The sequence below is a fragment of the Setaria viridis genome, chromosome 2 (genome assembly GCF_005286985.2).
Source record: "Setaria viridis chromosome 2, Setaria_viridis_v4.0, whole genome shotgun sequence".
In the NCBI taxonomy this organism is placed as follows: Eukaryota; Viridiplantae; Streptophyta; class Magnoliopsida; order Poales; family Poaceae; genus Setaria; species Setaria viridis.
The window spans coordinates 37,807,688-37,835,125 of NC_048264.2; the positions used below are offsets into that span (position 1 = coordinate 37,807,688).

Consider the following 27,438-nt stretch of genomic DNA (forward strand, 5'->3'; position numbering starts at 1 on the left):
CTGCATTGGTTGTGCCAATACAAGCACCAAAGCTGCAGTATTGACTGGCCCTGGCACACACCAAACATTTGGCCCCTTCAATATCTGAGCTAAAATATACGCACATCCGTGCTCATGGCCTTGTCCCCTGCCAATCATCCCACTTGACTGGTCTCCCTGCTCTTTCTTTCAGCTATATATTCAGGGTCGGATCTCCTCCCAAACACTGTCACTAGTAGCTTCACAAAGAAAGCATTGCAAGATCAAATAAGAGCTCCTCAGTTTCCAGCCACAGAGAAGAAAGGAAGAAATGACCATGATCAGTGCCAAGAGGGTTGCTCAGCTGGCAAAGAAGTGGCAAAGAATGGCCGCGTTGGGGAGAAAGCGGCTCTCCTGGGGGGCAGCAAAGGAAGCCGATGATTGCTGCACCTCTGTGGCAGGCAAGGGCCACTGTGTTGTGTATACGGTTGATGGGAGGCGGTTTGAGGTGCCACTGGCGTACCTCACCAAGACTGTCTTCACAGAGCTCTTGCAGATGTCCCATGAGGAGTTTGGCTTCACGAGTGATGGGAGGATCACAATCCCATGTGATGCTGCAGCCATGGAGTATGTTATGTGCCTGCTCAGAAGAAGCGCCTCTGCTGAGATAGAGAGGGCATTCCTGAGCACCATGGCAGTGCCATGCCACTTTGCATACTGTGCAGCACCATCAGCAGGACTTAGTCAACCAGTTGTTGTATGCAGCTCCTAATTGTATATAAAGTAGCTTGTCATAGGTTGTATGAAAAAGAGGAATCTCTGCAGAAACCTTTGGTCCTGCAAGTGATCAAGGAAGATGGCAAATTAACAAGTTAGAGCCATTATTCTTGTTCTTTGTAAATATGCTCCATTTTACATTATAGGACTTACATGATGAGGCAACAAGTTTGTTCTGCAAGATCTTATGTCTTGAAATCCAAAATTTACTGCATATGGCACTCCGCAACGACTGTTTTTCCCATTTCCGCTGCTGAACCAAACCATGTCGATGCCATTGCCTAGGTGAAATCATAAATGAAAAAGGGAGTTAAGCTTTGAACAATGGTCAGTGCATGATGTTTAACCAAAGATGAAATTGTGGGCTCAAGCCAACAAAAGTGCAAATCTTCAGAAAATTATGTCTACAGACTAAGCCCAGTAGTTTTTTTATTTGCAGATTTCTTTTGCTGCAAAGTAAATGACCTCCTGAAAATCCAAGTAAATACCCTGGCAACAAATAGTATTGCATGCAATCAATATTACTGCAGTTAAAGTAGGAGGAGCAGTATGGATGGATTCATAACCAGGGTCTGAACTTTCCAGCAAAAACTGGCATGGCATGTGAGTGAAAATTGGGAGTAGGCCCTTTGGACAATGCATGCAGCTACCACGAAACTTCGAAACGGGTGCCACATGCAATGCTATAAATCATGCAGACCACTGGTAGAAAATTGAGATGCGGGACTGCCGACCAAGTTGCGCGATTTGCTGCAATCAGAGCACTGCTCGGTGCTCACCAACACCTAGCATGCAACTGCAAGTAGAGAGTACAGACCAAAAAGCAGTGAAGTGAACCCTGCATCTGTCTGGAAATTAAGTATGTGTTTGGATGGGAGACAATGTAGGATGGGATGGTCCCGTCCCAGTTTTGTGGGATGGGACGGTCCTGTCTAGTGTTTGGTTGAAATGGGATGGGATGGTCCCGTCTTGTGTTTGGTTGGAGAGGTTGACATGGTGATATGGATGATTTTTTTTCACATCGTTAGCTACAGTATTTTATGGGTCCCACATGTCATCCTCTATCCATTCCATTTCTTTTTTTCCTTTTCTTTTTCCCCTTGGTTCTACCCACCGGCCATGGAGACCCGCCGGCTGCTGCCCAACCTCCTCTGATCTTCTCCCGCCGGTCGAGGGCTCCAGCCGCGCCGTCGACCTTGAGCCCGGCCGCACCGCCCCTCGGGACGGCTTCACCCACGCCGCCTACGCCCGCAGCAGCCCTAGCCGTGCGGCCTCCGCCCCGCGCCGCCTCTGGCCGCGTGGCCTCCGCCCCAGGATTGCTCCGCCCTGCGCCGCCTCCGGCCGCCCGCGGGGATGCTCCGCGCCACCCCCGATGCCTCCGCCCGCGGCGGCCCTGGCCACGCCGCCTCCACCCACCCTGGTCCTGGCCACCCCTGCCAGCGTCCGTTCGCGAGCCTTTCAACGGCATGAACGGGGAAACGAGGGATGACCCCATCCGCCACTTTTGGTGGGACGGGGACGTCCCGCATCTGGAGGGTATATTCCCTCCCGGGGATGTCCCCGTCCCACATGTTTGTCAACCAAACATGGGACGAAGTCGTCCCGTCCCACTTCGTCCCTGGAACCAAACGCATCCTAAGTCTTTTGACTCTTGAACCATTCCACCATGTCCCCATGGAGGGATTGATGCTGGCTCTTCATCTAATCGCAATCACCATGTTGGGGATGTGCCTTTGCAGGCTAGGGTCTAGGGACCCATTTTTGCATATAAAAGAGGACTAATTAGGGGGTCCAAGGGCTCAATTTGGGTATAAGGGGTCCTAGGGACTTGTTTGTACTATCCAACCCCACCAATGGAATAAGTATAAATAGCTATCTCCTCCTCCCTAAAAATAAAGCTGGAGGAGGGGACTCTTGGCCATGTGTTCATTTGCTTACTTGTTCCCCCTCTCCTTCTCCCTCTTGTCTGTTCGGGATTTCTAATCCCAACACAGCTTAAAAAAAGAAAGAAAAGAAAAGAAAAAAGATTAGGGTCCCAAATCATTCAGAAACCAGCCTATCTCTGAATGACTTGAAACAGGACACTGAAACAGATAGCAGCACCTCCATAAAATTGAGGCCCTGGATGCTTGAACTATGTCAGTACGTATCTGATTGCACAACAACTAGTCGTCTAGTCCACTATATTTGCCTTCATGAGCAACAACTGATGGCCTAGCAAAATGTAATCTGAATCTCAATGTGTACGTTAGTGGCTTAGTCGGAATCGTAAGTATCGAGCTCAGCTTAACCAGCTGCTTTGAAAGTTGAAACGATTAAACCAGAGCTAATGCCCAGTTCTAATCAGCTCACTTTCAAGTACTAGTAACAGTCCGTGCACGGGCAAATCCAATTTTTATAGGCTGAGGCTCTGTCTTCTGCTTAGCTGTGCACACGAACAAGCAATCTGAATAAGTTTGCCAGGTATGGAATTCTCACCAGAGCGGGGCGTGAAGGAGCGCTCCAGCCGACGCCCGACGACCCGCCGAAGCACCGAAGCGGACGGAGTGCCAGCGCCGCATCCGCATTCCCCTCGACGCCACCGCGCACCGGCAAGCGGTCAACTAGAGACGCTGCAGGGTCAACTGCACGCGAGGAACAAGAACTCTGAAGCAACCGCTTCCACCGCCGGCGTCGCGGTCGTGGGTCGCGGTAGGATGCCCTCGCCACAAGCACACCGCGGCTGCGCGCCTCCCTTGTCGGAACGGCGCCTCGCTGCTCTGGGAGCCCTGGGGTGGCTCCGACAAAGTCGTCGCCGCCTCGCCGGGCGGATCTTGCTCGCGATGCGCGACGAATCCTGGCGAGGGGCGGCGACATGTTTACAGAAATCACCCTAAGCCGAATCACTATCCAAACACTTTTCATAAAATCCCCTAAAATGGATCGCGGCTAATAATCGCGATCCAAATGTTTTTATAAAACCCCCCTGAAATGAATAATCGCGATCCAACTTTTTGCATAAACCCCCGTTTCGGTCTTCCCTCCCGTTTGCTCTGTTCGTCTTCCTCACCGTCGCCGTTCCTGAAGCCAGTCGGGCGCCGAAGATGCTGTTAGGTGCTGGCATATCGTTCCCTGAAGAGTGGGTTCACCCCTTCTCGCCGCCTCTGCATTCCAATTATCTGGCGCCGCCTCCACTCTCCCTCGTCATTAGCCTCCTTCATTCCCCCCTCCCCTTCTCCGTCCTCCGGCGGTCCGGCCGCATCGGCCCTGGCGGCGCAGCGGTGTTGTGGCGGCCGAGATAAGGATTACACCTGGGAGCTTGCAGGTTGCAGCCTCTGGGCTCATCCATGCCGTCCACAGCTTCCTCATTTCCTCGTCGCCGCGCCTGTCATCTGTTTCCTACGCTATTGCTTCAATTCCACTCGTGGCTCAGATTTCCTACGCTATCTGAATAATTCAGTGATGAACAAATTAGTCAAATACTCGCATAGAAAGTCTTAAAAAACAAGGAAAATGATGAAACGCATGCTTGCGACTTGCTTTGCGAGTATGACAAATAGAAATAGTTTTGACTCTTTTCGAAATGATTTCAGTTTTATGATGCGTTGATTTCACATGTCGAGCGGCAGAGCTGCGTTGATCAGGACGCAGCAGAAGTAGAACAGCCTAGCTTGCTAAATCAGATAACTGGTGTTGGAACCTAGCCCTAGGATCGCTCACACTCTCTCGCCGGACGGAGGTTGAAGACGATATACAGTAGATGCGATTTTGGCGACGAACGCCGCGGCCGCCGTACGGCCGGTATCTTGGCTGTTTATTGAACTCAAAGGCCCCTCGGCGAACATGGCGCGCACGTACGTACTCCCCTGGTGACCCAGCCTTCTCTGCACTCTGAGCCACAAAACTCCTCCGCGAGAATCGGTCTTCAGCTTCGCTCACAAGCCAAGTTGCGCTCCCCTCCGCTACTGACGCCACAGCCAACGGCTTGACCATCCCTGCAACTGCAACTCCTGCAGAACTACCAGCATGCACCGCACGCCATGCTGGACTCGACTCCGGACGCAAACGTGAGCACGCACACGCGCGCCATCCGGCTGAACCTACTACGATACCACCGTCCTGGCCTGACATGAACTCGACACTGGACGCGAACACGAGCACCAACTCGTGCCCCCAAACAAGCATGACGCACATGTTAGGGCCTAGCCTAGGATCACTAGAGCACATCTAGTCGGGTTCGAGAGAGACATGAGTGAGCAAGGAGTTCCTGGTGAGTGCCTAGTGTGAGAGAGAGAGAGATTGGGGTACCTTCACCCCTAGAGGTGGGAGCAGCAGAGCTGCTGGCCATCGCGGGTTCTGTTGACGGAGTCTGCGCAAGGCAGCGACGCGCAGTGCCGACTCCGGTCGGCGGTGAGGTGGCGGTGGTGCTTCCCGCCGCTACTGCGCAACCTAGATCGGTAGGTGTGTCGGTGGGGCGGCTGGCTACCGGCGAACCTCGTGAGCCGAGCTGGGTCCCCCACCCTGTTTATATAGCGCAGCGCGACAGGGGCCCACTACCCATTGATAGGGTAAGCGCCCCCGATCAGGGCGCAGATCAAGGTCCTGATTGGCCTTTGGGCCAATCGGGAAAGAGATCAATCTAACATTCTCCCCCTTGATCTCATCATTTACTTTTAGCTTTGTACTTTTCATTTTTATTCGTTTCATCGTAGATTAATATGTAGAGCATGTTTCATCGTCACAGCTTGATTGCCGATAGAATTAACAGCTACAACACACCTCTCTATTTTGAAACAATTCTGTTTCTTTTGGGCCTTATCCAATCCAGAAATTATAGGCTTTCCCTTAAACCCATGCCGGCTAAGTGTTCCCTGAACACATTGGGAGGTTAGCCTTTCGTGAGCGGATCCGCAAGCATATCTTTTGTTCTTATATGCTCGAGACTTATAGTGTGATCCTGGATTCTGTCTTTCACAACGTAAAACTTTATCTCAATGGCTTTGGAAGCATTGCTTGATTTGTTGTTGTGAGCGTAGAATACTGCTGGTTCATTGTCGCAGTACATCTTTAGTGGTCTGTGAATACAGTCAACCACTCTCAATCCGGGTATGAATTTCTTTAGCCACATTGCCTGCCCCGTGGCCTCATGACATGCTATGAATTCTGCATGCATCGTTGATGACGCAGTTACTTTCTGTTTCGAGCTTCTCCATGAGATAGCTCCTCCTGCGAGAGTGAATACGTATCCAGACGTGGATTTTCTATCATCTTTGTCTCCCGCAAAGTCTGCATCTGAATACCCTTTTATCTCTAGGGAATCAGATCTCTTATATGTAAGCATGAGTTCTTTTGTGCCTTGCGCGTAGCGCAACGCCTTCTTTACCATTTTCCAGTGTTCTATACCTGGATTACTTTGATATCTACCGAGAACCCCGGTGACAAAAGCTAAGTCAGGGCGAGTGCACACTTGGGCATACTGTAAGCTTCCGACAGCTGAAGCATATGGAACCGCTTTCATTTGATCGATCTCGTACTGGTTCCTGGGACATTGAAAATTCCCAAAACTGTCGCCCTTGACTATAGGAGCAGGTGTGGCTTTACTCGCATGCATATTGTACTTCTTTAGAACCTTTTCTAAATATGCCTTTTGCGATAACCCTAGAACCCCATTCAATCTATCTCGGTGAATTTCTATGCCCAAAACATATGTTGCTTCACCAAGATCCTTCATATCGAAGTTTGAGGACAAGAACTTTTTTGTCTCTTGCAGTAGACTGATATCACTGCTCGCAAGCAAAATATCATCCACATACAGGATTAGGAAAATGTATTTCCCATTTTTGAACTTTGCATAGACACAATTGTCCTCTATATTCTCTTGAAACCCAAATTTCTTTATTATATCATTAAACTTTAGATACCACTGTCTAGAGGCTTGCTTTAATCCGTAAATGGATTTCTTTAGACGACATCCCATATTTTCTTTGTCTTCCATGACAAAACCCTTTGGTTGTTTCATGTAGACGTTTTCTTCTAAATCCCCATTTAGGAAAGCCGTCTTTACATCCATCTGATGTAACTCTAAATCAAAATGCGCAACTAGTGCCATTATGATTCTGAAGGAGTCTTTACATGAGACAGGAGAAAAAGTCTCATTATAATCTATTCCTTCTCTTTGTGTAAAACCTTTTGCCACAAGTCTCGCCTTATACCTTTCTATATTCCCTTTGGAGTCACGTTTAGTCTTGTAGACCCATTTACAGCCTACTGTTTTGGCTCCTTTAGGAATCTCCTCAAGTTCCCAAACATTGTTGGAACTCATCGATTTCATCTCATCTTCCATGGCCTCTAGCCACTTCGATGAGTGAACACTTTTCATGGCTTCTTCATATGAAGTGGGATCACCTTCTATATGAACTTCTTCTGTGTTATAAACTTTATAACAATCAGGGATGGCTGATTTTCTGACCCTTTGAGACCTTCTAGGCCCCTCACTTTCAGGCATATTCTGTGCCTCTGCTTGTGGCACACTATTCTGGGGTGGCTGTTGCAACTCTTCCTCGTGTGCAACGATGGGTTCAGTTGGCTCCTGAAGGACAGGTTCCAAAACTTCACTCATCGTTTCCACGGGTGGAATCACAGTAGGTGCCTGCACCACAATATCAGGGACTGTAGCAGGTGCTTGCACCACGACCTCAGGAACTATCGGTGCGGGAATAATAGGTAGTGAGAAGTATGGTTCCTGAATCATCGGATTAGGTGCACACACCCGCTTCTCCTCAAGATCAATTTCTCGAGCTACCATGCTCCCCCTCACCATTTCATCCTCTAAGAAAATCGCCTGTCTCGTTTCTACAAACTTTGTGAATCTGTCTGGACAGTAGAAACGAAAACCCTTTGATTTTTCCGGGTAGCCGATGAAGTGGCAACTAACTGTTTTGGGATCTAGTTTCCCAATGTTTGGGTTAAACACTTTGGCCTCAGCTGGGCTCCCCCACACACGTAGGTGGTTTAGTGAGGGTACTCTTCCTGTCCATAGTTCGTACGGTGTTTTGGGCACCGACTTACTTGGTACTCTATTTAGAATGTGAATGGCGGTCTTCAGCGCCTCCATCCACAGTCCCAATGGTAGGGTGGAATAGCTCATCATGCTGCGCACCATATCCATCAGTGTACGGTTACGCCTTTCAGCTACTCCATTTTGCTGAGGTTCGCCCGGCATCGAATACTGGGCTACTATGCCATTTTCCTGCAAAAACCTTGCGAAAAGTCCAGGAACTTGGCCGAATGGGGTATGCCGACCATAGTACTCCCCCCCCCACGGTCGGATCTTACTATTTTGATTCTTTTGTTATGCTGATTTTCAACTTCAGCTTTAAATATCTTAAATTTATCCAACGCTTCTGATCTTTCTTTGATTGGATAAATGTAACCATAACGGGAGTAATCATCTGTGAATGTTATGAACAAGTCATAACCATCCACGCTTTTCACAGGAAAAGGTCCACAAATATCAGTGTGGATTATCTCTAAAACTCCTGTGCTACGCTTAGCGCCTTTTTTAATTTGCTTTACAAATTTTCCTTTAATGCAATCAACGCATTGTTCTAAGTCTGAGAACTCTAATTGAGGAAGAATTTCATTCTTAACTAGTCTTTCTATTCTCCCCCTCGAAATATGGCCTAAACGACAGTGCCATAATTTCGACGATATTTCATGAGTTCTCTTTCTTTTCTTTGTCTCTTTCTCTGACGAGGATACATTCATATTCACGTCACACACAGAATTAACTTTTTCACGCAATGATAATAAATACAACTCATTGTGAAGGATGGCAACACCAACACATGCATTATCGAACCAAATGGCACACTTTCCATTACCAAAATGACATTCATAACCATCATGGTCCAAACGTGAAATACTTATTAAGTTTCTATGTAATGAGGGAACATAAAGCACGTCTTTAAGTACAAGCATGAAACCATCAACTAGCTCTAAAGAGACATCGCCAACAGCTTCAACTTCTGCTTGGACTCCATTTGCGACTTCAACGCATCTTTCGCTTCTTTGCGTAGTCCTCGTCGAATGGAATCCCTGTAAAGAATTTGCAACATGAACAGTTGCACCTGAGTCAATCCACCAAGTAGATTTCGAATACTGTGTATACAAGGATTCATTTACAAAAGAAATAGTATTCTCACCTCTTTTTGCCATTATTGACTTTAACCAGTCGGGGCAGTCTTTCTTGAAATGCCCCCTTTTCTTGCAATGTAGACATTGGTCTTTTTCTACTGGGAGAAGCTTTTGGTGATTCTGCTGCATAGGAGATTTTCCACGTGCCTTGAAAGAGGGGTTAGCAATCTTTTTTCTGTTATCCTTCACATAGTGCAATGAGCCACCATGTGAGGATCTAAGTCTGTCCTCTTCCTGCACGCACATGGCGATCATTTTCTCCATGTCCCACTGTTCTGGCTGCATGTTGTAATTGACAACAAAAGTGTCAAACTCTTTAGGCAGAGAAGCAAAAACCAAATGCATAATGTGCCCAGGCTTGAGCTCAAGATCCATAGGCTTCAGCTGCGCTGCCAAGTTATACATCCTCATGATGTGATCTCTTATGCCAGTCCCTCCGCCATTGTACCTCTCTGTGGCCAGCTGCTTGAACAGCTGGGTAGCATATATCTTTGAGGAACCAGTGAACTGATTTCTTATCTTGTCGAGATACTCTGAAACGGAGTCACACTCTGCGATCGAGCCCAAGATGGCAGGCTCAATCGTATTCTTTACCAAAGCCATACATTTCTTGTTGGCAGTGGTCCACTGTTTGTTTTCAAGGGTGTATGCCAACTCCAGTGGAGCATAGTCCCTCTCCTTTTGCTGCCATGCAGCATCATCATCACCATCAGCCCTCACTGGCTTCTATGGAGCTTGTGGCTGTGGTGTGGTCAGCACCCAGTCAACTTCTCCACAAATGAAGGAGAACTCAATCTTCTTCCTCCATTCTGTGTAGTTGTTGCCTTTGAGAATGGGTATCTCTTTGAGACACGCCATTAAGTTAAATGATCCTGAAATTCACAATCCATAAGTGAGATCATAACGACAATTGCATGAGTCATTTCCAACGTTGGTCAAAAAATAAAACATACAACTGTTGATGCAATTTAAAACTATATCACCGTTGGGCAGAAATAGAAATAAAAGCATCAAAATAACTTTTTAAATCATGATACAGTTATTAACAACGTTGGTCAGAAAATAACAGCACCATGATCTAATTAACTTTATCATGCTCTCACAAAATTTAATTATCTCGTTGGTTCAAATTAAATTTAAATAGAGCAATAAATATGACTTTTGCAGCGGAAACTATGTAATAAATCTATTTTCAGAAGCAAAACACTGTAAGAAACTTTATTAATCTCTAATACAAATTATCCCGTTGGTTCAAATTAGATTAGAGACTAAAACTATGCAAAAAACATCAATTAAATGCTTCTGAAAATAGAAAAAACAAAATACCAGGAGTTACTGTGCAAATCGCGAAAACCGGCCCACGCGCGAAAACGGCCCACAGCCCGTTCCCGCGCGCGGCCCGCTCGCGCGACGCCAGCGGCCTAACGCGGCGCAACCGGCCCGCTTAAGCGCTACGCAGGTGGCCCATTAACGCGCTGCGTAGCCGGCCCGCGAAAACGGCCCGGCACTCAGCCTCCCGCGCGCCCGCGGGAAACAGGCCGCAACCTGGGCTTGGGCCGCGAAAACGGCCTGCCGCCGCGTCCCGCCTGGGCCGAAAGTGACCCGGTCGATCACGACCGTCCGATCAGATCCGACGGCCATGCGCCATTTACGGCGAAACAAAAACCCGGCGGAACGCCGGCTCCCAGAACCCTAGCCACTTTCCTCTTTTCGCCCGCGCGCTCTCGCCGCGGCGGCGGCTTTCTCTCCCGCGCCTGGCGATGGCCGGCGGCGGCGGTGGAGGGATGGCCCCGCCGGCGCACGGCCGCGGCAGCCCCCCTCCTCCCCTCTTTTGCTAGCCTCCTCCTTTCCTCCCTCCAAAAACCCGAAGGGTCGAGATCCAGATGGAGAAGAAGAGGCCGGCGCCACCGCGGGTCCCCTCGCCGGCGAGCGCGTCCACCCGAGGGTTGGGCGCGCCGCCGTCGAGCGGTCCTGTGGTGGTGCTATGGCGCCCTCCCCCGAGCCCCGAGCGGTTGCGCCGGTGGTTCGGGTGGACGTGTTGCCCGGCGAGCCCGAGGCTCGGCCGGCCTTTGCCACTCGCCGGCGATGGCCGGCGGCGGTGAAGACGTCAGCAGGTAAGTGTTCCCGCGTCCCTTTTTCTTTAGATCTAGGGTTAGGGTTAGGGTTTCCAATTTCTGTTGCTTTTCTTTCTTCTTCTTTTTCTCGATCTGAGTCTTTTCCCGATCTAGAGTAGGTTCTAGGAGGGCTCTGATACCATTGTTAGGGCCTAGCCTAGGATCACTAGAGCACATCTAGTCGGGTTCGAGAGAGACATGAGTGAGCAAGGAGTTCCTGGTGAGTGCCTAGTGTGAGAGAGAGAGAGATTGGGGTACCTTCACCCCTAGAGGTGGGAGCAGCAGAGCTGCTGGCCATCGCGGGTTCTGTTGACGGAGTCTGCGCAAGGTAGCGACGCGCAGTGCCGACTCCGGTCGGCGGTGAGGTGGCGGTGGTGCTTCCCGCCGCTACTGCGCAACCTAGATCGGTAGGTGTGTCGGTGGGGCGGCTGGCTACCGGCGAACCTCGTGAGCCGAGCCGGGTCCCCCACCCTGTTTATATAGCGCAGCGCGACAGGGACCCACTACCCATTGATAGGGTAAGCGCCCCCGATCAAGGCGCAGATCAAGGTCCTGATTGGCCTTTGGGCCAATCGGGAAAGAGATCAATCTAACAGCACACACGCCATGACCGAACACACACGACGCACGCCAGGAACACACCATGGCGTGGTTTATTCCTAACAACTGGCACCATTTTTTTTTCGAAACAATAATCATCTCAATTCTATTTCCAATCTCCACATGTAACTATTTACATACATCATACTAGAGCTAGAGAAGGCAAGCTAAATGCTGATCTTCAGAAGATAGAAACAGCAAGCTGCTGACTAACTCCCATGGATTGCGCCAAGCCACTGCCATAGTGGCAGGGCCTCGCTATGGAGCTCAGGAAAGCCGCCTCGACCTCTTCTGATGCGTTTCTCCTAAGCAAGCACATGACGTACTCCACCACCGCAGCTTCACAGGGCAGTGTGATCCTTCCGTCATCGCCGGCGAACCCGAACTCCTCCTGCGACAGGCTCAGGAGCTCGCCGAAGATCGCCGTGCCGAGGTACGCCAGCGGGACCTCGAATCGCCTGCCGTCGGCCGAGTACACCACGCAGTGGCCCTTGCCGGCCACCGACGACGTGCTGCACGGTGACCCTTCGGTTTCTTTCGCCGGCGCCGACGTGATCCGCTTCCTCGCAAGGGCCGCCATTCTTTGCCACTTCTTCGCCATTTGGATGAGTCTCTTGGCACTGACCATGGTTGCTTCGATCTACTGCTTTCCTGGCTGAATGTCCAGAGAACCTTTGTATCAGGTGGTGTTCGGCTACTAGGTGTAGTTCTTAGCTTGCTGATGGACTGATGAAGTGTTGGTGCTAAGCTGGTAGGTTATTTATAGGTGAGGAGGGAGAGAAGACGATGCAGTTCAAGTGTAGCTATCAACTCCAGTTGGCAAGAGACAAGGTCACGAGCTCTGAACATGCAATGTTGCAATAATGATCAGTGTGATTTTGATCGGATTTCTCCCGGGCCATCTGTTTGGCACTTGTTGGAGCCACTAGTAGCAATGTCTGGGTGCTTGGATATCACAGTGTACACCATACTGACCAGTTCTGTCCAAGAAGCATGCCTCATGAAGACCACATGTAAATTGGGTCCTGTGTCAGGATCAATTCTATATGTGATTCAGTGCGATATAAAGCATTTTTGGTTATTAGTTGTCCATTCCCATAACGTATTGTACACCAGAACATCCAGATTGAAGGTGTCCAGCGATCCGAACGACTTGCTCGACAGCTTCATATCATTTCTTCAATTGGCGGTCCGCTGGATCACCGGCATCTCATGAGGAATCTATTTCGTTGCTGCTTCTTGCAAGGGCCTACACGGTTGCAACCAGGCAACTAGCTGATAACCATACGGATGTTCATGGTCCAGCGCTCCGTGTCACCAGCCTGACTTGCTACACCGGCCCACAGTTTGGTTGCATTTGATGTACTTGAGCTACTCATCACATGCTCAATTTCGTTTTTTTTAATTCAGGCAACTTGCTTCTGTAGCAAATCTCAATAATATTTAAACATTCGCAGCATGTCATCTTAGTGAATTTCAGCCATGTTTCACTGTCTGCATTTTCTTGCGGGCGATGCCTGATTTTAATTCTGAAAGAAAAGAGATGAATCGTCATCGAACTCTGAAACTGGCATGTATCCTGTTAGAATTATATCACTGTAACTAAGGGAGTACCTTGATATATGAATTATGATACTGAAATTCTGAAAATGAGGTCATATATATTGTGTACACTTTAAGATGTATAGGATGCATATAGGGCTGGCAGAAAAGCTCGAGGCTCGTAGCTCGTTCATAAGTTTGGCTCGGTTCAGCTCGGCTCGACCTTTAAACGAACCGAGCCCAGCCTTAATTTCAGCTCATTTTCTCAATAAGCCAGCTCGTGAACTGCTCATGAGATGTTCGATCAGCTCGTTAAGCTCGATAAAGATGAAAATACCAAAATTATTTTTTTTGAATATAGTTGTATTACTATTATTTGGTTACAATAAACTTGTTGTTCAACTGGTAAGTCAAATCTAGTACTAATTAAGTTTATTTCGAGTCTCCAAACATCTATATTATCCTAATGTATTGACTTATGTTATTTATTTTCATAGTATCATCATAAATTAAACATTTAAATATTGTTAGCATACTTAAATTATCATATATTGGTTAATATTATCTTTGATCATAACTTTAATGTTCAATAATGCTAGGCTCGTGAGCCAAACGAGCCGGCTCGAACTTTCAAACAAATCAAGCCGAACTCGATTTTTAGCTTGTCAACTTTAACGAGCCGAGCCGAGCCGAGCTCGCTCGTTATCAAACGAGCCATAACGAGTCGAGCTGGCTCGTCAGCCACCCCTAGATGCATACCTTATTATCATTTAGTTTAACATGGAGGATCAGACCTTCCGAAACAATTAATCAAGAAATATAGCTCATATTGAGTGCGATTGCATAGGTATCAACTTTCTTCGGAAATTTGCATGTATGAACTTCACAGTAGAACCTTTTATTTCCTAAAAATAAAAATAAAAGGAACAAGAACATGCAAGACTGGATAGATTCCTGAAATGTGCGCTACTGCAGTGGGCTGCAGTATATGGCATTGCTCTGCAAAAGTAGAATTATCAATATAGGATCCTCGTAGTCAAATCGTCTTTAGATGAAAATATAATACAGGTCTTGCCTGCTTAGATTCATAACCGAGGTCAAAACTGTTGAGCAGACACTGGCTGTCACTGTAGGCCCATTGGAAAACGCAGATACCATGAAATGGTTGTCACATGCCATGCTAGAAATCATGCAGCATCGGTGAACTGAATATAGAACTGTCGAGCAAGCTTCATGATTTGAAGCAATCAAAGAACTGCTAACCAACACCCAGCATGCAACTGCAGCTATTAGTACAGTGTACACACCCCAAAAGTAGTGAAGTGAACCCTGCATCTACTCAGCTCCTGACTATTGGACCATCCTGCTGTGTCCCAGAGAGAAGGCATTGGTATTGGCTCTTCAGCTAACCCCGATCACGTCAGTGTTTCATTCATTCAAAGAAAAAAGGTCTGAAATGATTGCTTTTGAGAAAGCTCAACCAGCTTAGCTCCAGACTACTGGATACAGGATACTGAAACAGACGGAAGACCTCCATGAAAGATGGACCCAGTATGCTTGCACCCTGTCTTGCCCAATTCAGCAGCCCGTACTGCGTGCAATATGTCTCTGCCCGATTCAGCAGCCCGTACTTTAGTACGTATCTGATGCGCCACCACTAGTCCACTATCTTTGCCTTCATATGCACCAAGTGATGGCCCAGCAAAATCTAATCTAAATCTCAATGTCTGCCTTTGCAGCTAGCAATGCATGTACCAAGCTCATGGCCTTGTCCCCTGACAATTGACCTCAGAAGAGCAGCTGCACCGAAGGCACGGGCCATTCTTCACCTATATATACAGGAGCTAGCAAAGAGACCATCACTGCAACCAGAAAATCACAAACAAAGCCTTTCCAAGAACCATACCTGAGAACCAAGAAGCGATAGAGGCCAAAGATGCCGCCACATCCTGCACCACTTCATCAGTTGCCGACAAGGGCCATTGTGCCATGTACACAGCGGATGGGAGGAGGTTCGAGGTCCCATTAGCATACCTCGGCACAATGGTCTTCAGTGAGTTGCTGAGGATGTCCCAGGAGGAGTTTGGCTTCACAAGGGACGGCAGGATCACACTGCCCTGTGATGCATCTGTGCTGGAGTATGTGATGTGCTTGCTCAGAAGAAATGCATCAGAGGAAGTGGAGAAGGCGTTCCTGAGCTCTGTAGTGATTCCTTGCCAACATTCAAACTATACGTCGCCACCTGTGGCGGTGCATCAGCAATTTGCAGTTTGTAGCTCCTGAATATATGCAGTGTATATGTAGTTCTCTGACATAGTTAGAAGGAAGGAAATTGTACATTCTCTCAATCTTAATGTAGTTCTCTGACATAGTTAGAAGGAAGGAAATTGTACATTCTCTCAATCTTAATGAACTGGTCGGTATCATTCCTTACTGCCACTTTGAGGAAATTTCGATGTGAGTGCTTTTTATTCTTTCAAGTTAGCAGTCAATTAGAGCCTAGCAAACCAACACCGACAGGCAAAGTCACATATTAGCGTGTGCACACAATTTAGGAGAGAAGTCCGTGTGCAACATGTGACTCAAACAGAAAATGCCAAGGTAATGACTTGGTGATTATATTTAAGGTGAAGGAAATAGTTTTGTTTCCTAGTTTCGACAAGAACAAATGGGCATGCTGCAACAAAATTATAAAGAGAGTAACACTAAATGTGTTCAGACTTAGCCATACGCTTGAAGATCGGCAAATTTGAAGCCAGTTTTGCAAGCATGAGCTCAGAGTCTATTTGACCAAAATCCAAACTACATGGCATGCACAACCCCTAAACTAACTGGGACAGTAACAGAACGATGAATCGTGTATGGATCCTCTCGGGATAGATTCCTATTAACGAACTCCTACTAGGATTCTTATGTAATACTACTAGGACTCATACCATGTAATCCTACTAGGACTCCTACCTTGTAACCGACTAGTTCCCGTCCCCTGGAGTATATAAAGGAAGGTAGGGGTCCCTAGATCGGTAAGTCAAGACCTCCTAGATCCACAACAAAGGATCAAATCCTCAACATCAAACAACATCCAAGCGCAAGACACAATATACAACACCCCAAATAGGACGTAGAGTATTACGCTACTCTGGTGGTCCGAACCTGTATAAATCTGTGTCTTGTGTCCTCGCTTTTACCTTCAAGTTCCAGGTCCGATGATCCCCCACCCAACCAATCTACTACGTCGGGATACCCTTCGGTAGGTTGCCGGGTATAAAATACCGACATCTGGTGCGCCAAGTAGGGGTAATCGTTGAGATCATCGGGCGAGCTCGAAGGATCTCATCATCAAAATCAAAAATCATTGTTGCCTCCGGAAGTCGTCAAGTGCAAGAGCAAGTCGGCGCGCGTCATTGGTATCACCGGGACTCGTCAAATCCGAAAGGAAGTCTCCACGCGTTGTTCCAGATCAAGGCAGAGGCACAGCAACAAGGCAATCCGAGACTCATCGATTCCGAATCGAAGTCCATCGCTGAATAGCAGCACTCCGCAAAGAATCCATCCATCTCCAAAAGTTGCGACACCACATACTGCTGACGTCCAAATACACGAAGCAGAATTGAGTGTCAGCACATACACCGAGATAGAATAGAGCGTCCAGTAGCTGCCCCTGTTCTATGGCACAAAATTCAACTTGGTTTGTGCTAAATGCACACGGAAGACCACCGCAAGATTCCAAGATCTTCGTTCAATGTACACAGAAGATGTACGCGAGCATTACTACACCAACGTCTAGTCGTATCGACTCGCCGACGACTACTTCAACTTCGCGAGGTCGCTCGGCGAACCACCGGCGACTACCTCGACTACTCATCTGGACTAGAAAACTAGTCGGGAGCGGGCCTCACAACGTCGACAACTAGTCGGAATCAACTCTGACTAGTCAGCTTCATCAACAACCGTCGCGGCTTCATCAACAACCGTCGTGGCTTCATCGACAATCGTCAATGAATCAAGCTAAATCACTTTTCTAATAATTATTTTTCTCTAGCTTGTTTTCAACATGGTTGGTGAATGCACCGACTACTTATTTGTGTATGCCTCTCAACGGGAATTACCCTTCAGAGCTACACTTCATCGACTACTCTTGGGGCATGTTAACCGACAGCCATGGGCTTGGTACACCAAATTACGGAGGCTATAGCCACGGGTTTTGTGCACTGAGTTCCGGAAGCTCCGCCACAGGTTTGGTACACCGAATTAAGAGGCTCTGCCACGAAGTTTGGTGCACTGAGTGCTGGAGGCTCACAGCGGCTACATCCTAGTGAAGCACAAATCCTATACGCGGCAACACGCGCTCTTCTCGTTAAAAGGTAGAAAAGTCTCATCGACTACTTTATGCGCAATCGCGCTCTCTTTTTGTCGCAATGCCGACTACTTATTTTCATTTTCTTCTCTTAGTGGTCACTAATATTCTCGAGCAGAACACGCCTTAATCCGTGAAAGCCTCGGATCTTCTGTCATGCCTAAACGCTAGGACGCAAGACAAATATCTTTGTAGTAGCAGTGCCAGTACGCGTACACGAGATAAAGATCTCACACGCAGTGGCCATAGCTAAACAGGGACTGAGAGCCTAACGTAATAACCTAACTACTCGGGAAAAATATGGCCGAAACAAGAGCACGATACACAATATTTACATTACATTTATCATTGAATAAATTTTAGTAGTTTTAATATTCTACAATATGCTACGTAATGTATGCATCTTTGTTTTGAGGTCAAGCTTTGGCGATGACTCTCCAGGACGCTCAGCGTACCTCCAGTGACTCAACTAGTTCCCAAATTTGGGGGCTAAGCGCCAATTACTACTCGGAATACCTCCGATAGTTCCGCTAGCTCTAAGCGCTAACAACTACTCGACGTGACTCCTACAGCTCACCTTACTCATAAGCTCGGGGGCTGGACGCCGCAAAACTACTCAGATGATGACTTGCGTGACGTCACAAAACTACTCAGATGATGATTTGCGTGAAAACTAAAAACCATTAGATTGATTATTTAATCATTCCAAAGCTCGAGGGTTGATAGACTACACCAACAGTTGATTTTTTTCAAGACGAAGAAAGAAGATTCAAGATTTTATTGACCCTCAGCCTGATCCTTCGATTAAACCTAAAGCTCGGGGGCTACTCCATATGGAGCGCGACTTCCGCCACCCTCCATATCACATTCAAAATATGAAGATTACAAAATCAAGATGATCAAGGGCTTGAGCACATTAGCATGGCAACTTTGAGGAACTTTGAAGATTCAGCTAGACAAAGTACTCGAAGAGCACAAAAATTACTCGGCAAGAATTTGAAAAGTACTTGAAGACTGCTACATTCAACTATGAAGCGCTCGGAGCTTGTCGTGGATAGATCCGTAGTACCCGCAAAGAAGGAAGAAGACAGACTTCTACTAGAATTTCTCTATAATTCTACTAGGACTCATACCATGTAATCCTACTAAGGCTTCTACCTTATAACCGACTAGTAATCCCGCCCCTTGGAGTATATAAAGGAGAGCAGGGGTCCCTAGATCGGTAGGCCAAGACCTCCTAGAACTACAATGGAGGATCAAATCCTCAACACCAAACAACACCCAAGCGTAGGGTAATATACAGCACCCCAAATTAGGACGTAGGGTATTACGCTACTCTGACGGCCCGAACCTGTATAAATCCGTGTCTTGTGTCCTCGCTTTTACCTTCGAGTTGCAGGTCCGACGATCTCCCACCAACCAATCTACTATCTCACGATATCCCTCGGTAGGTAGTCGGGTATAAAACACCGACAGATCCCGACTGGTTGAATAGAAAACAGCAGAGAAATCGGTGCCACACGAGGAGATGCTGCGAGAGGGGCAGACCGCCAGTAAAATTGAGATGCGGCACCATCCGACAGCTGCTATGAACCAACAATCAAGGCGCTCTCACCTCGTACACGCGCAAATCCAATGCAATAGAGTAGACGCCTGCGCCTATTCGATTTGAGGTCTTACCGGAGCCAACGAGCTGCCTGCTGCGCGGCGCACTCGCGTGGGGCCAAGCTGAGATCGCAACTGGGGCACAGGCACCGGGAAACTCCGATTAAGGGGACGCGGCGGACTCAACGGCGCTGGCCGGCTTCAGCGCCACCGCCGGTGGTGACGAAAGGCATCCAATGACGAGCGGCAAACGCGGATGACCCACCGCGGGCCCAACAGCAATACAGTCTGACACGCGGGTCCCACCGAGGAAGTGGGAAACCACTCTGCCATTTCGGACCTGCTCTCTTCCATGCCATTCACGCAACGAGACTTGTGATACATATTTTTAGACCAAAGGCAATCATATCCAGTTTTATTGAAAACCCAACAAACAAAATTACACAATTAAGTAGAAGTACACAATTGGTCGGTTACTGGGTTACCAGTTTTACAGACGAGTTGTTTTAAACTAAAGCAACCATCTTCAAAGAAAACAAGGATAAGAACATCTCCCGCTACTCAAACTATCTCTACCAACCCAACCACAGGAAATTTAACTTGAAAACAGGACACCCAGCGCACAGTTTTAGAGAACGCTCTACATTGAAAAAGACATTCACAGACACACAGGAGAGTCTTCATTCTCATTCAAGCAAGACCAGAGCAAGCTTCGGTTAGCTTGTTGATCACCCCTCCATCTTCTCTAGATCTTTGGACTTGGACAGTGGCTTCCACAGCAGTAGGAAAAGACACCACCATGAGCGACGCAACAACCTTGTTTAAAGACAAGGTCATTCATGCTTTTCCACAACGCCCACATTGCCCCTGCACACATAAGAAGAAAAAGTTGTCTAGATTTGGTTTTTATGTCTCTCGTTATCTCTTCTATTAATTCTGAGCACGATTGTGGTGTTTTGCCTAGACATAGCATTTCTTTGATAAAGGTTCACAAGATGGCCGCAATAGGGCACTGGAAGATTATGTGATAAGTGGATTCCACCTCTTCACATAGTTTACATTTTTTGGTCCAGACCAATCTTTTTTCTTGAGCTGGACCGCCGATTGGATTCTATCATGGAAGACCATCCACATAAAGATTTAGATTTTCATAGGCACGACCATCCACATAAAGATTTAGATTTTCATAGGCACTCTGCACTTCCAAATATCTACTGCTAGGGTATCCACTACCTCCCAAAGGTCATAGCCCTATATAGGGATTTTGTTGTATATTACCTAGATTTTTTATATATATATTTCATACTCCCTCCATCTCAAGATGCATAGATATCTGTATGTACCTAAGTCTAGATACATATAAACATCTATGAATCTAAAAAAGCTAAAACGACCTACAATTTTGAAATGGAGGGAGTACAAAATTTGCCACAATCAATTGCGAAGGTTTGTGACTTGTGAGGCTTGTGATACATTTCAGTTTTCACAGCATTTCCTACAGATTCTACAACCTTTGCATCAGGTTGAACAAAAATTTATATACATCGGGAGCTGATAAGCTTTGCACAGACAGCTAACTGCTGGCTGCACGGCTGCACGCCGCTGACATTGCAGCATGCCCTGACCATGGAGCTCAAGAGCGCCCTCACAACCTCCTTAGAGGCATCTTTCCTAAGCAGACACATGACGTACTCTATCACCGCGGCGTCGCAGGGCAGCGTGATCCTGCCATCGTCGCTCGTGAACCCGAACTCCTCCTGCGACATCCGCAGGAGCTCGCCGAAGAGCGCCGTTCCGAGGAACGCCAGGGGGACCTCGAAATGCCGGCCGTCGGCAGAGTACACGACGCAGTGACCCTTGCCGGCCACGACGACATGCTGCAGGACGATCCTTCTTCATCTTCTTTTGCCGGGATTGGCATGAGCCTCTTCCTGGCCAGGGCGGCCATCCTTTGCCACTTCCTCGCCATCTGTGCGAGTCTCTTGGCACTAACCATGGCTTCTTCGATCTCTGCGTTTCTTGTTTGAAAGTTTTCAGAGAAGCTCAGCTTGTATCACGTGAGGTTCAGATACTGGGTGTGGTGCTTAGCTTGCTGATGAACTGATGAAGTATTTGTGCTAAGGTGGTGGATTTATAGGTGGGGGAAATGAGATGATATGGTTAGATTATTGGCTGATGAACACAATGGCATTGATAAGGACCTGCTCACCCTCCCTAGGAGGCTCTGAGCTTTAGGCTTATCTCTCTGCTTGAATTACAACTTAATCTGCCCGGACTCTTATATAATGAGCTGGCCTAACAAACTCAAACTAATTTCAACTCTATCTCTAAACAGAATCTAATCTTAACTAACTTGTGTCGCCTGGAGGAGCTTGGCCCTTGGCCATGCGATAGAACTTCTTGCCAAAGAAGGTGTCCATAATACTTCCGCTGCCCTGGGAAAACAGCTTGTCCTCAAGCTGAAATGTTGGATACCTCTCTTTGAAAGCAGTAAGATCCTCCCAAGTAGCCTCTGCTGTAGCACGACCCTCCCACTGAACAAGAAGCTCCCAGGAAGTTTTAGTAGGACGGGCATGGACAACTGCAGCACGAACTGGAAGAGCTCGGCCATGGCCAATTGGTGGAAGAGGCACAATAGCAGCAGGTGGCTCCCCGTGATGTTTCTTGAGGAAGACGACATGAAAAACGTCATGAATACGGGCACGCGGAGGAAGCAGCAAGCGATAAGCAACCGACCCAATGCGTTCAAGCACCTGGAATGGACCGTAGTAGCAAGGTGCTAACTTGTGGCATATCCTAGCAGTAATCCCTGAAGCCGTGCGCTGGTGAAGCCTCAACCAAGCCCAATCGCCCACGGCAAACTCAACCTCTCGATGATTCTTATCATGAGCAGCCTTCATATAGTCCTAGGCCTGAAGCAAGCGTTCACGTATCTCTGCCAGAAACTCATCCCGCTGCTGCAGTTGTTTGTCCAGCGCCACCACACGAGCCAAGCCCGGTTCATAAGACAGAAGCGTGGGCGGATCACGACCATAGACCACCCTGAACGGAGTTGTCTGCAAGGATGTCTGGTAGGAGGTATTGTAACAAAATTCTGCTCAGGACAACCACCGCAGCCAATTCTTTGGACGATCACCAGCCAAGCAGCGCAGGTAAACACCAAGGATGCGATTGGTTACTTCAGATTGGCCATCTATCTGAGGCCGAAAAGTAGAGCTGAGACACAGCTTAACTCCAGCCAGCGTGAAAAGTTCCTTCCACAAGGCGCTAGTAAAAACCAGGTCACGATCGCTGACAAGGAGCAAGGCAAGCCATGTAACCTGACAATCAAGTCGAAGAACGCCTGAGCCACGGACATCGCTGTGTAAGGGTGACCAAGGGGAACAAAATGAGCTATCTTGGAGAACCGATCCACCACTGTAAGCACCACTGACTTGCCACCAACACGAGGAAACCCTTCTACAAAATCCATGGCAATGTCACTCCAAATCGGCGATGGAACATCAAGGGGTTGAAGGAGACCGGCAGGATGGAGGTGTTCCGTCTTGCTCATTTGACAGACCTGGCAACCCTGGACGAACTCACGGACGAACTTAGCCGCTCCTGGATTATAGAAGGACGCACAAAGACGATGCAAGGTCTTCTGAACACCTTCATGGCCGGCACCATGAGCTGTTTCCAATAGCTGTGGCCAGAGACTGGAAGACGTGGGAACGAAGACACGCCCGCGGTGCATGAGAAACTCATCCATGATCGTCCAAGCAGCCCCCGCAGTACCTGCCTCAATCTCCCGCCGTTTAGCCACTATCTCCGGCAAGGACACAGCCTCCTGTTTGAAATCCTCGAAGAGCTGGAACTCAGGGCGAGTAATGGCCAATGCATGAACTCCCCCGGCGTCCTCGTCGCGGCGAGAAAGAGCATCCGTTGCCCGATTCCGCTTGCCCGGCCTGTACTCCACAGTGAAAATATAGCCAAACGGTTTGCTGACCCAAGTGTGCTAAGGAATAGTAGAGAGGCGCTGATCAAGCAAATATTTGAGACTGCAGTGATCCGTTCTGATCTTGAAAGTGCGTGTCCAGAGATATGGCCTCCAATGGCGAACAGCCTGAACCAGACCAATTAACTCCCGTTCATACGCTGGCAGCTTGGCGTGCTGCGGCGCGACGGTGCGGCTGAAGAAAGCAATCGGGCCATTGCCTTGGTGGAGGACCGTGCCAAAACCAGTCCCGGAAGCGTCACAATCGACCACGAACTCTTGGTCGAAATCTGGAAGCTGGAGTACCGGCCCTGTAGTCAGCGCCTGTTTGAGTGCTTCGAATGCCTGTTTGAGATCCCATCTACTACCTTCCCTATCTTAGTAAAGTAACCATATCAACTTTGGTATTAGAGCATATGGTTCAAGTGCAGCTATCAGCTCAGGCTGGTAGGAGGCAAGGCCATGAGTTCAGAACATGCAGTGTCGCGGGAAGAAAAAGCAGATGTGATTTCGATAGGATTTCTCTGGGGCCATCTGTTTGGCACTTGCTGGCGCCAATAGTTTCAGTGTTTGGTCCTGATAGGGTATCACAATGTGCTGCCATACTGACTTGCCTGCAGTCAAGCATGCCTCATGAGGACCACATGACCTTTGGTTCAACGTCAGGACCGGTTCTGATTGTGATTCTGCAACGAAATGTAATATTCTTTGGTGATTAGTATGTCCCTTTTGAAGATCTGATGAAATTCTGATTTTCTTCTTCTGATTGAGATACATATAGTCCGACAGTTATTCATGCTCATGCGCGTTGTATTTGAACAGCCAGATTAAATGTGTTCAGACAAGATGGTTGACAACTTCAAATCAGTTCTTCAGATGAACATTGGGTCCCAAATTTGGTCGACAACTTCATATCACTTAGCATGTCATGTGAACTCAATTTCCTTGCTTTTTCCTCATAAATTTTCCACCTGCAATACTGTGAGTAGGCAACCAGACAATTAGCAATCATCACACAAAATTGGCATTTGCTGACAGAAACATACCACTGAGGCTGAGCTCAAAATCTGTGTGCACGAACATATCCATGCAGTACTGATAATATATCCATACTCGTTCCAAATTCAGTCAACTTGCTCTTGCATCCATTTCAGAATACTACTTTCAGATTGTTTGCACTATCGCAGCATCTCATATCATTGAAGCACATCAATCATTGCTCCCTTGTCTGCATTTTCCTTTGGGTACTGGCCTGTTATAAAATCTGGAAAAAAAAACACAGCTAAAACCTCATCATCAAACTTTGAAATAGACCTCAACATACTGTATCCATGGCGACTGATATAGCATTGGAATGGAACTGGTACCTTGATACTGAGTCTGAAAATGAGGCCATATATGATGCCAATCATTTAGTTATGTGATATGGACTAGAGCTTCTGAAGACTGAAGTAATGGGAAATGCTGAAGAAAGACAACTCCTATTGAAACACATGCAAATTTCCTATGTGTGGATAACACCCCTCTTTGGGAATTTGCATGTGGAACACTTATGTAAAGAAGATCAAGTGGAACACGCAGGCACAAGAAAGATCACTGAAACATGTGGCACTTCATCTGCCTGCAATTTCAGTCAGTGGCATTGCAAGGCAAAGCACTATAGTTTACCAAAATAGGGTTCTCAACCAAATCGTCCAGAAATGATAGCTACATGATCAACATAAGTTTCCAAGCTCTGAGTATCGAGCATGGACGCCGAAACAAAGGAGTCCCGCAATGACAGCATCTGTCCTGCGGATATCCAATTGCACCTGAATATGTCTGGCCCTCTTCACGTTGGCCAGCTCCCAATTGACATGGGGTCCTCGTGCCTCTTCCCGGGTATACACCGCTCAGTATGGCTACAACGTGTAGTGTCCAATCCGAACACCGAAAGCACACGATGGCTGGTTGCGGTGTACCAAACACTTGGCCCCATTAGAACCTGATCCAAAATGAAAGCACGTACCGAGCTCATGGCCTTGTCCCCTGCCAATCATCCCACTGACTGAGAGACTTGCTCTTTCCTTCATCTATATATTCATGGTCAAGCGGACTCCAAACACCATCATCTGCAGCTTCACAAAAAAAGCATTGCAAACCCAAACCACAGCTATCCAGCTTCCAGAAAGACAGAAGAAAGAAAGTAATCATGATCAGCACCAAGAGGATTGCTCAGATGGCCAAGAAGTGGCAGAGGATGGCAGTGTTGGGGAGAAAGCGGCTCTCTTGGAGGATGGTGAAGGAAAGCGATGGGTGTTGCAACTCTGTGGCGGGCAAGGGCCACTGCGTGATGTACACTTCCGATGGGAGGCGGTTTGAGGTACCACTTGCGTACCTTGGCACACCGGTCTTTGCAGAGCTCCTACGGATGTCCCAGGAGGAGTTCGGCTTCATGAGCGATGGGCGGATCACACTTCCTTGTGATGCCATGGTCATGGAGTACGCCATGTGCCTCCTCAGGAGAGGCTCCTCTGCAGAGGTAGAGAAGGCATTCCTGAGTACCATGGCAGTGTCATGCCACTATGCAAGCTGTATGGCACCATCTGTTGGCGTTAGCCATCAGGTTATTGTTTGAAGCTCCTAAACGGATGTAAATAGTTCAGTATAGGTTGTAGGAAAGAAAATTGCTCTGCGGAGTCTTTTGATCCTTCAAGCAATCAAGGAAGATGCAAAGTAGTATGTTAGAGCTCTTCAAGCAATTAAGGAAGATGCAAAGTACTAGTATGTTAGAGCCATTATTATTGCTCTCTGTAAATATGCTTCATTGCATTGATAGATGATTAATTAAATACCAGGACTTACATGACGAGGCAATAAGTATCTTGTGCAAAATCTTACAACTTCAGATCCAAAAGCTTACTGCATGTGGCACGGTGCAACAGCAGCCATTCCCATTCCAGACGAACAAAACCATGACATCGCCCGCGTAAAATCATAATCAGACGAGGGAGTCAAGCCTTGAAGTGCATGATGTTTAATCAAACATGAAACTGTGGAACCCAAACCAGTAAAAGTGATAGCCTAAGCGCAAGGCTTACTGCTTTGCAGATTTATTTTGCTCAGTAAGCCATGTCCTTTATCCAAGTGAACTCTGAATAATGTGGCAACAAATACAGTCTTGCATGGCAATTTACATTACTGCAGTGAAAGTAGGGCGAGCAGCCTGGATAGATGCATAACCAGGCTCTGAACTTTCCAGCAAACACTGGCCACGGTGTATGCAAAATTTCATTGTAGGCTGATTGGAGCATGCACACAGATACAGCGAAATTGGTTGTCACATGGCATGCTAGAAATCATGCAGATCGTCAGTGGAGATTGAGGTATGGAGCTGTCCACCAAGTTCCATGATTTGCAGCAATCAAAGCACTGCTCACCAACACCTAGCGTGCAACTCCAACAGTAAGTACAGCAATGAAGTGAACACTGCATCTGTTCAGCTCATGACTCTTGGACCATCCTGCCATGTCCCAAGTGAGACATTGATGATGGTTTTCAGCTAATCTCAATCATGTCGGTGTTTCTTTCAGGGCCAAAAAAAAAAGAGCCCAGTCCCAAATCATTTGTTTTGAGCAAGCTCAACCAGTTTATCTCCAAATCATTTGATACAGGACACTGGACCACATGCAAAACCTCCACAAAATGCTGGACCCAGTATGCTTGCACTATCATTTCTGCTGACAAAATCGAGCGCCTGGATGTGCTGCCTGTGCCAGGGAGCTTTCCCAGGCCACGATCAGAAGAAAATAAGCCCTATATGCTTCAATCAGAAAATGCAAAGGCAATAACTTGTTGGCATATGTTCAGAGTGAAGGAAAGTAGTTTTATTAACACAGTAGTCGTGCTGTAAATATATATTAGTACTAAGAATTTTTGGGGCACGCACCTATTCCGATTTGGAGTTGTCACGGAGCTGACGAGCTGCCCTGCCGCGCCGCACACTGGGAAACTCCGACTAAAGTAGCGCGGGGGCCTCGACGGCGCTGGCCGGCTTCCACGACGCCGCCGCGGTGGCGGAAGGCATCTCCGTCCGCAACGAGCGGCAGCCGCGGATAAACCCACCGCAGGCCCAACGGTACGTCTAATACGCGCGGGTCCCACCCACCCACAGAGAAAGACCAAAAACCGGTCTGGGCCTTTCTTCAATCTGGGCCGTGAGTGCGGTTAAATTGGGCTCTAGTTGGATCGCGATTGGTTCTTCTCTCTCTTGCCCGCGCCGCGCCGCGCCGCCGCCGAAATTCCACCGCCGGCCGCCCACGTCACAGGACTACAGGGGCCCACCGGCCGATTCT

General features: G+C 47.8%; 2 protein-coding genes and 1 pseudogene across 2 annotated transcripts; 1 reads left to right on the top strand and 2 right to left on the bottom strand.

The window, feature by feature from the left end:
• The first annotated feature begins 289 nt into the window (after positions 1 to 289).
• On the top strand, positions 290 to 730 carry LOC117843062 (auxin-responsive protein SAUR36-like). The gene has a single exon (XM_034723624.2). The coding sequence runs from the start codon at positions 290 to 292 to the stop codon at positions 728 to 730; it is 441 nt and encodes a 146-aa protein (XP_034579515.1).
• A 10,941-nt stretch (positions 731 to 11,671) lies between these two features.
• Positions 11,672 to 12,365, bottom strand: LOC117845374 (auxin-responsive protein SAUR36). The gene has a single exon (XM_034726400.2). The coding sequence runs from the start codon at positions 12,250 to 12,252 to the stop codon at positions 11,806 to 11,808; it is 447 nt and encodes a 148-aa protein (XP_034582291.1). The 5' UTR covers positions 12,253 to 12,365; the 3' UTR covers positions 11,672 to 11,805.
• An 8,298-nt stretch (positions 12,366 to 20,663) lies between these two features.
• On the bottom strand, positions 20,664 to 27,408 carry LOC117844366 (auxin-responsive protein SAUR36-like; annotated as a pseudogene).
• Between the last annotated feature and the right edge of the window lie 30 nt (positions 27,409 to 27,438).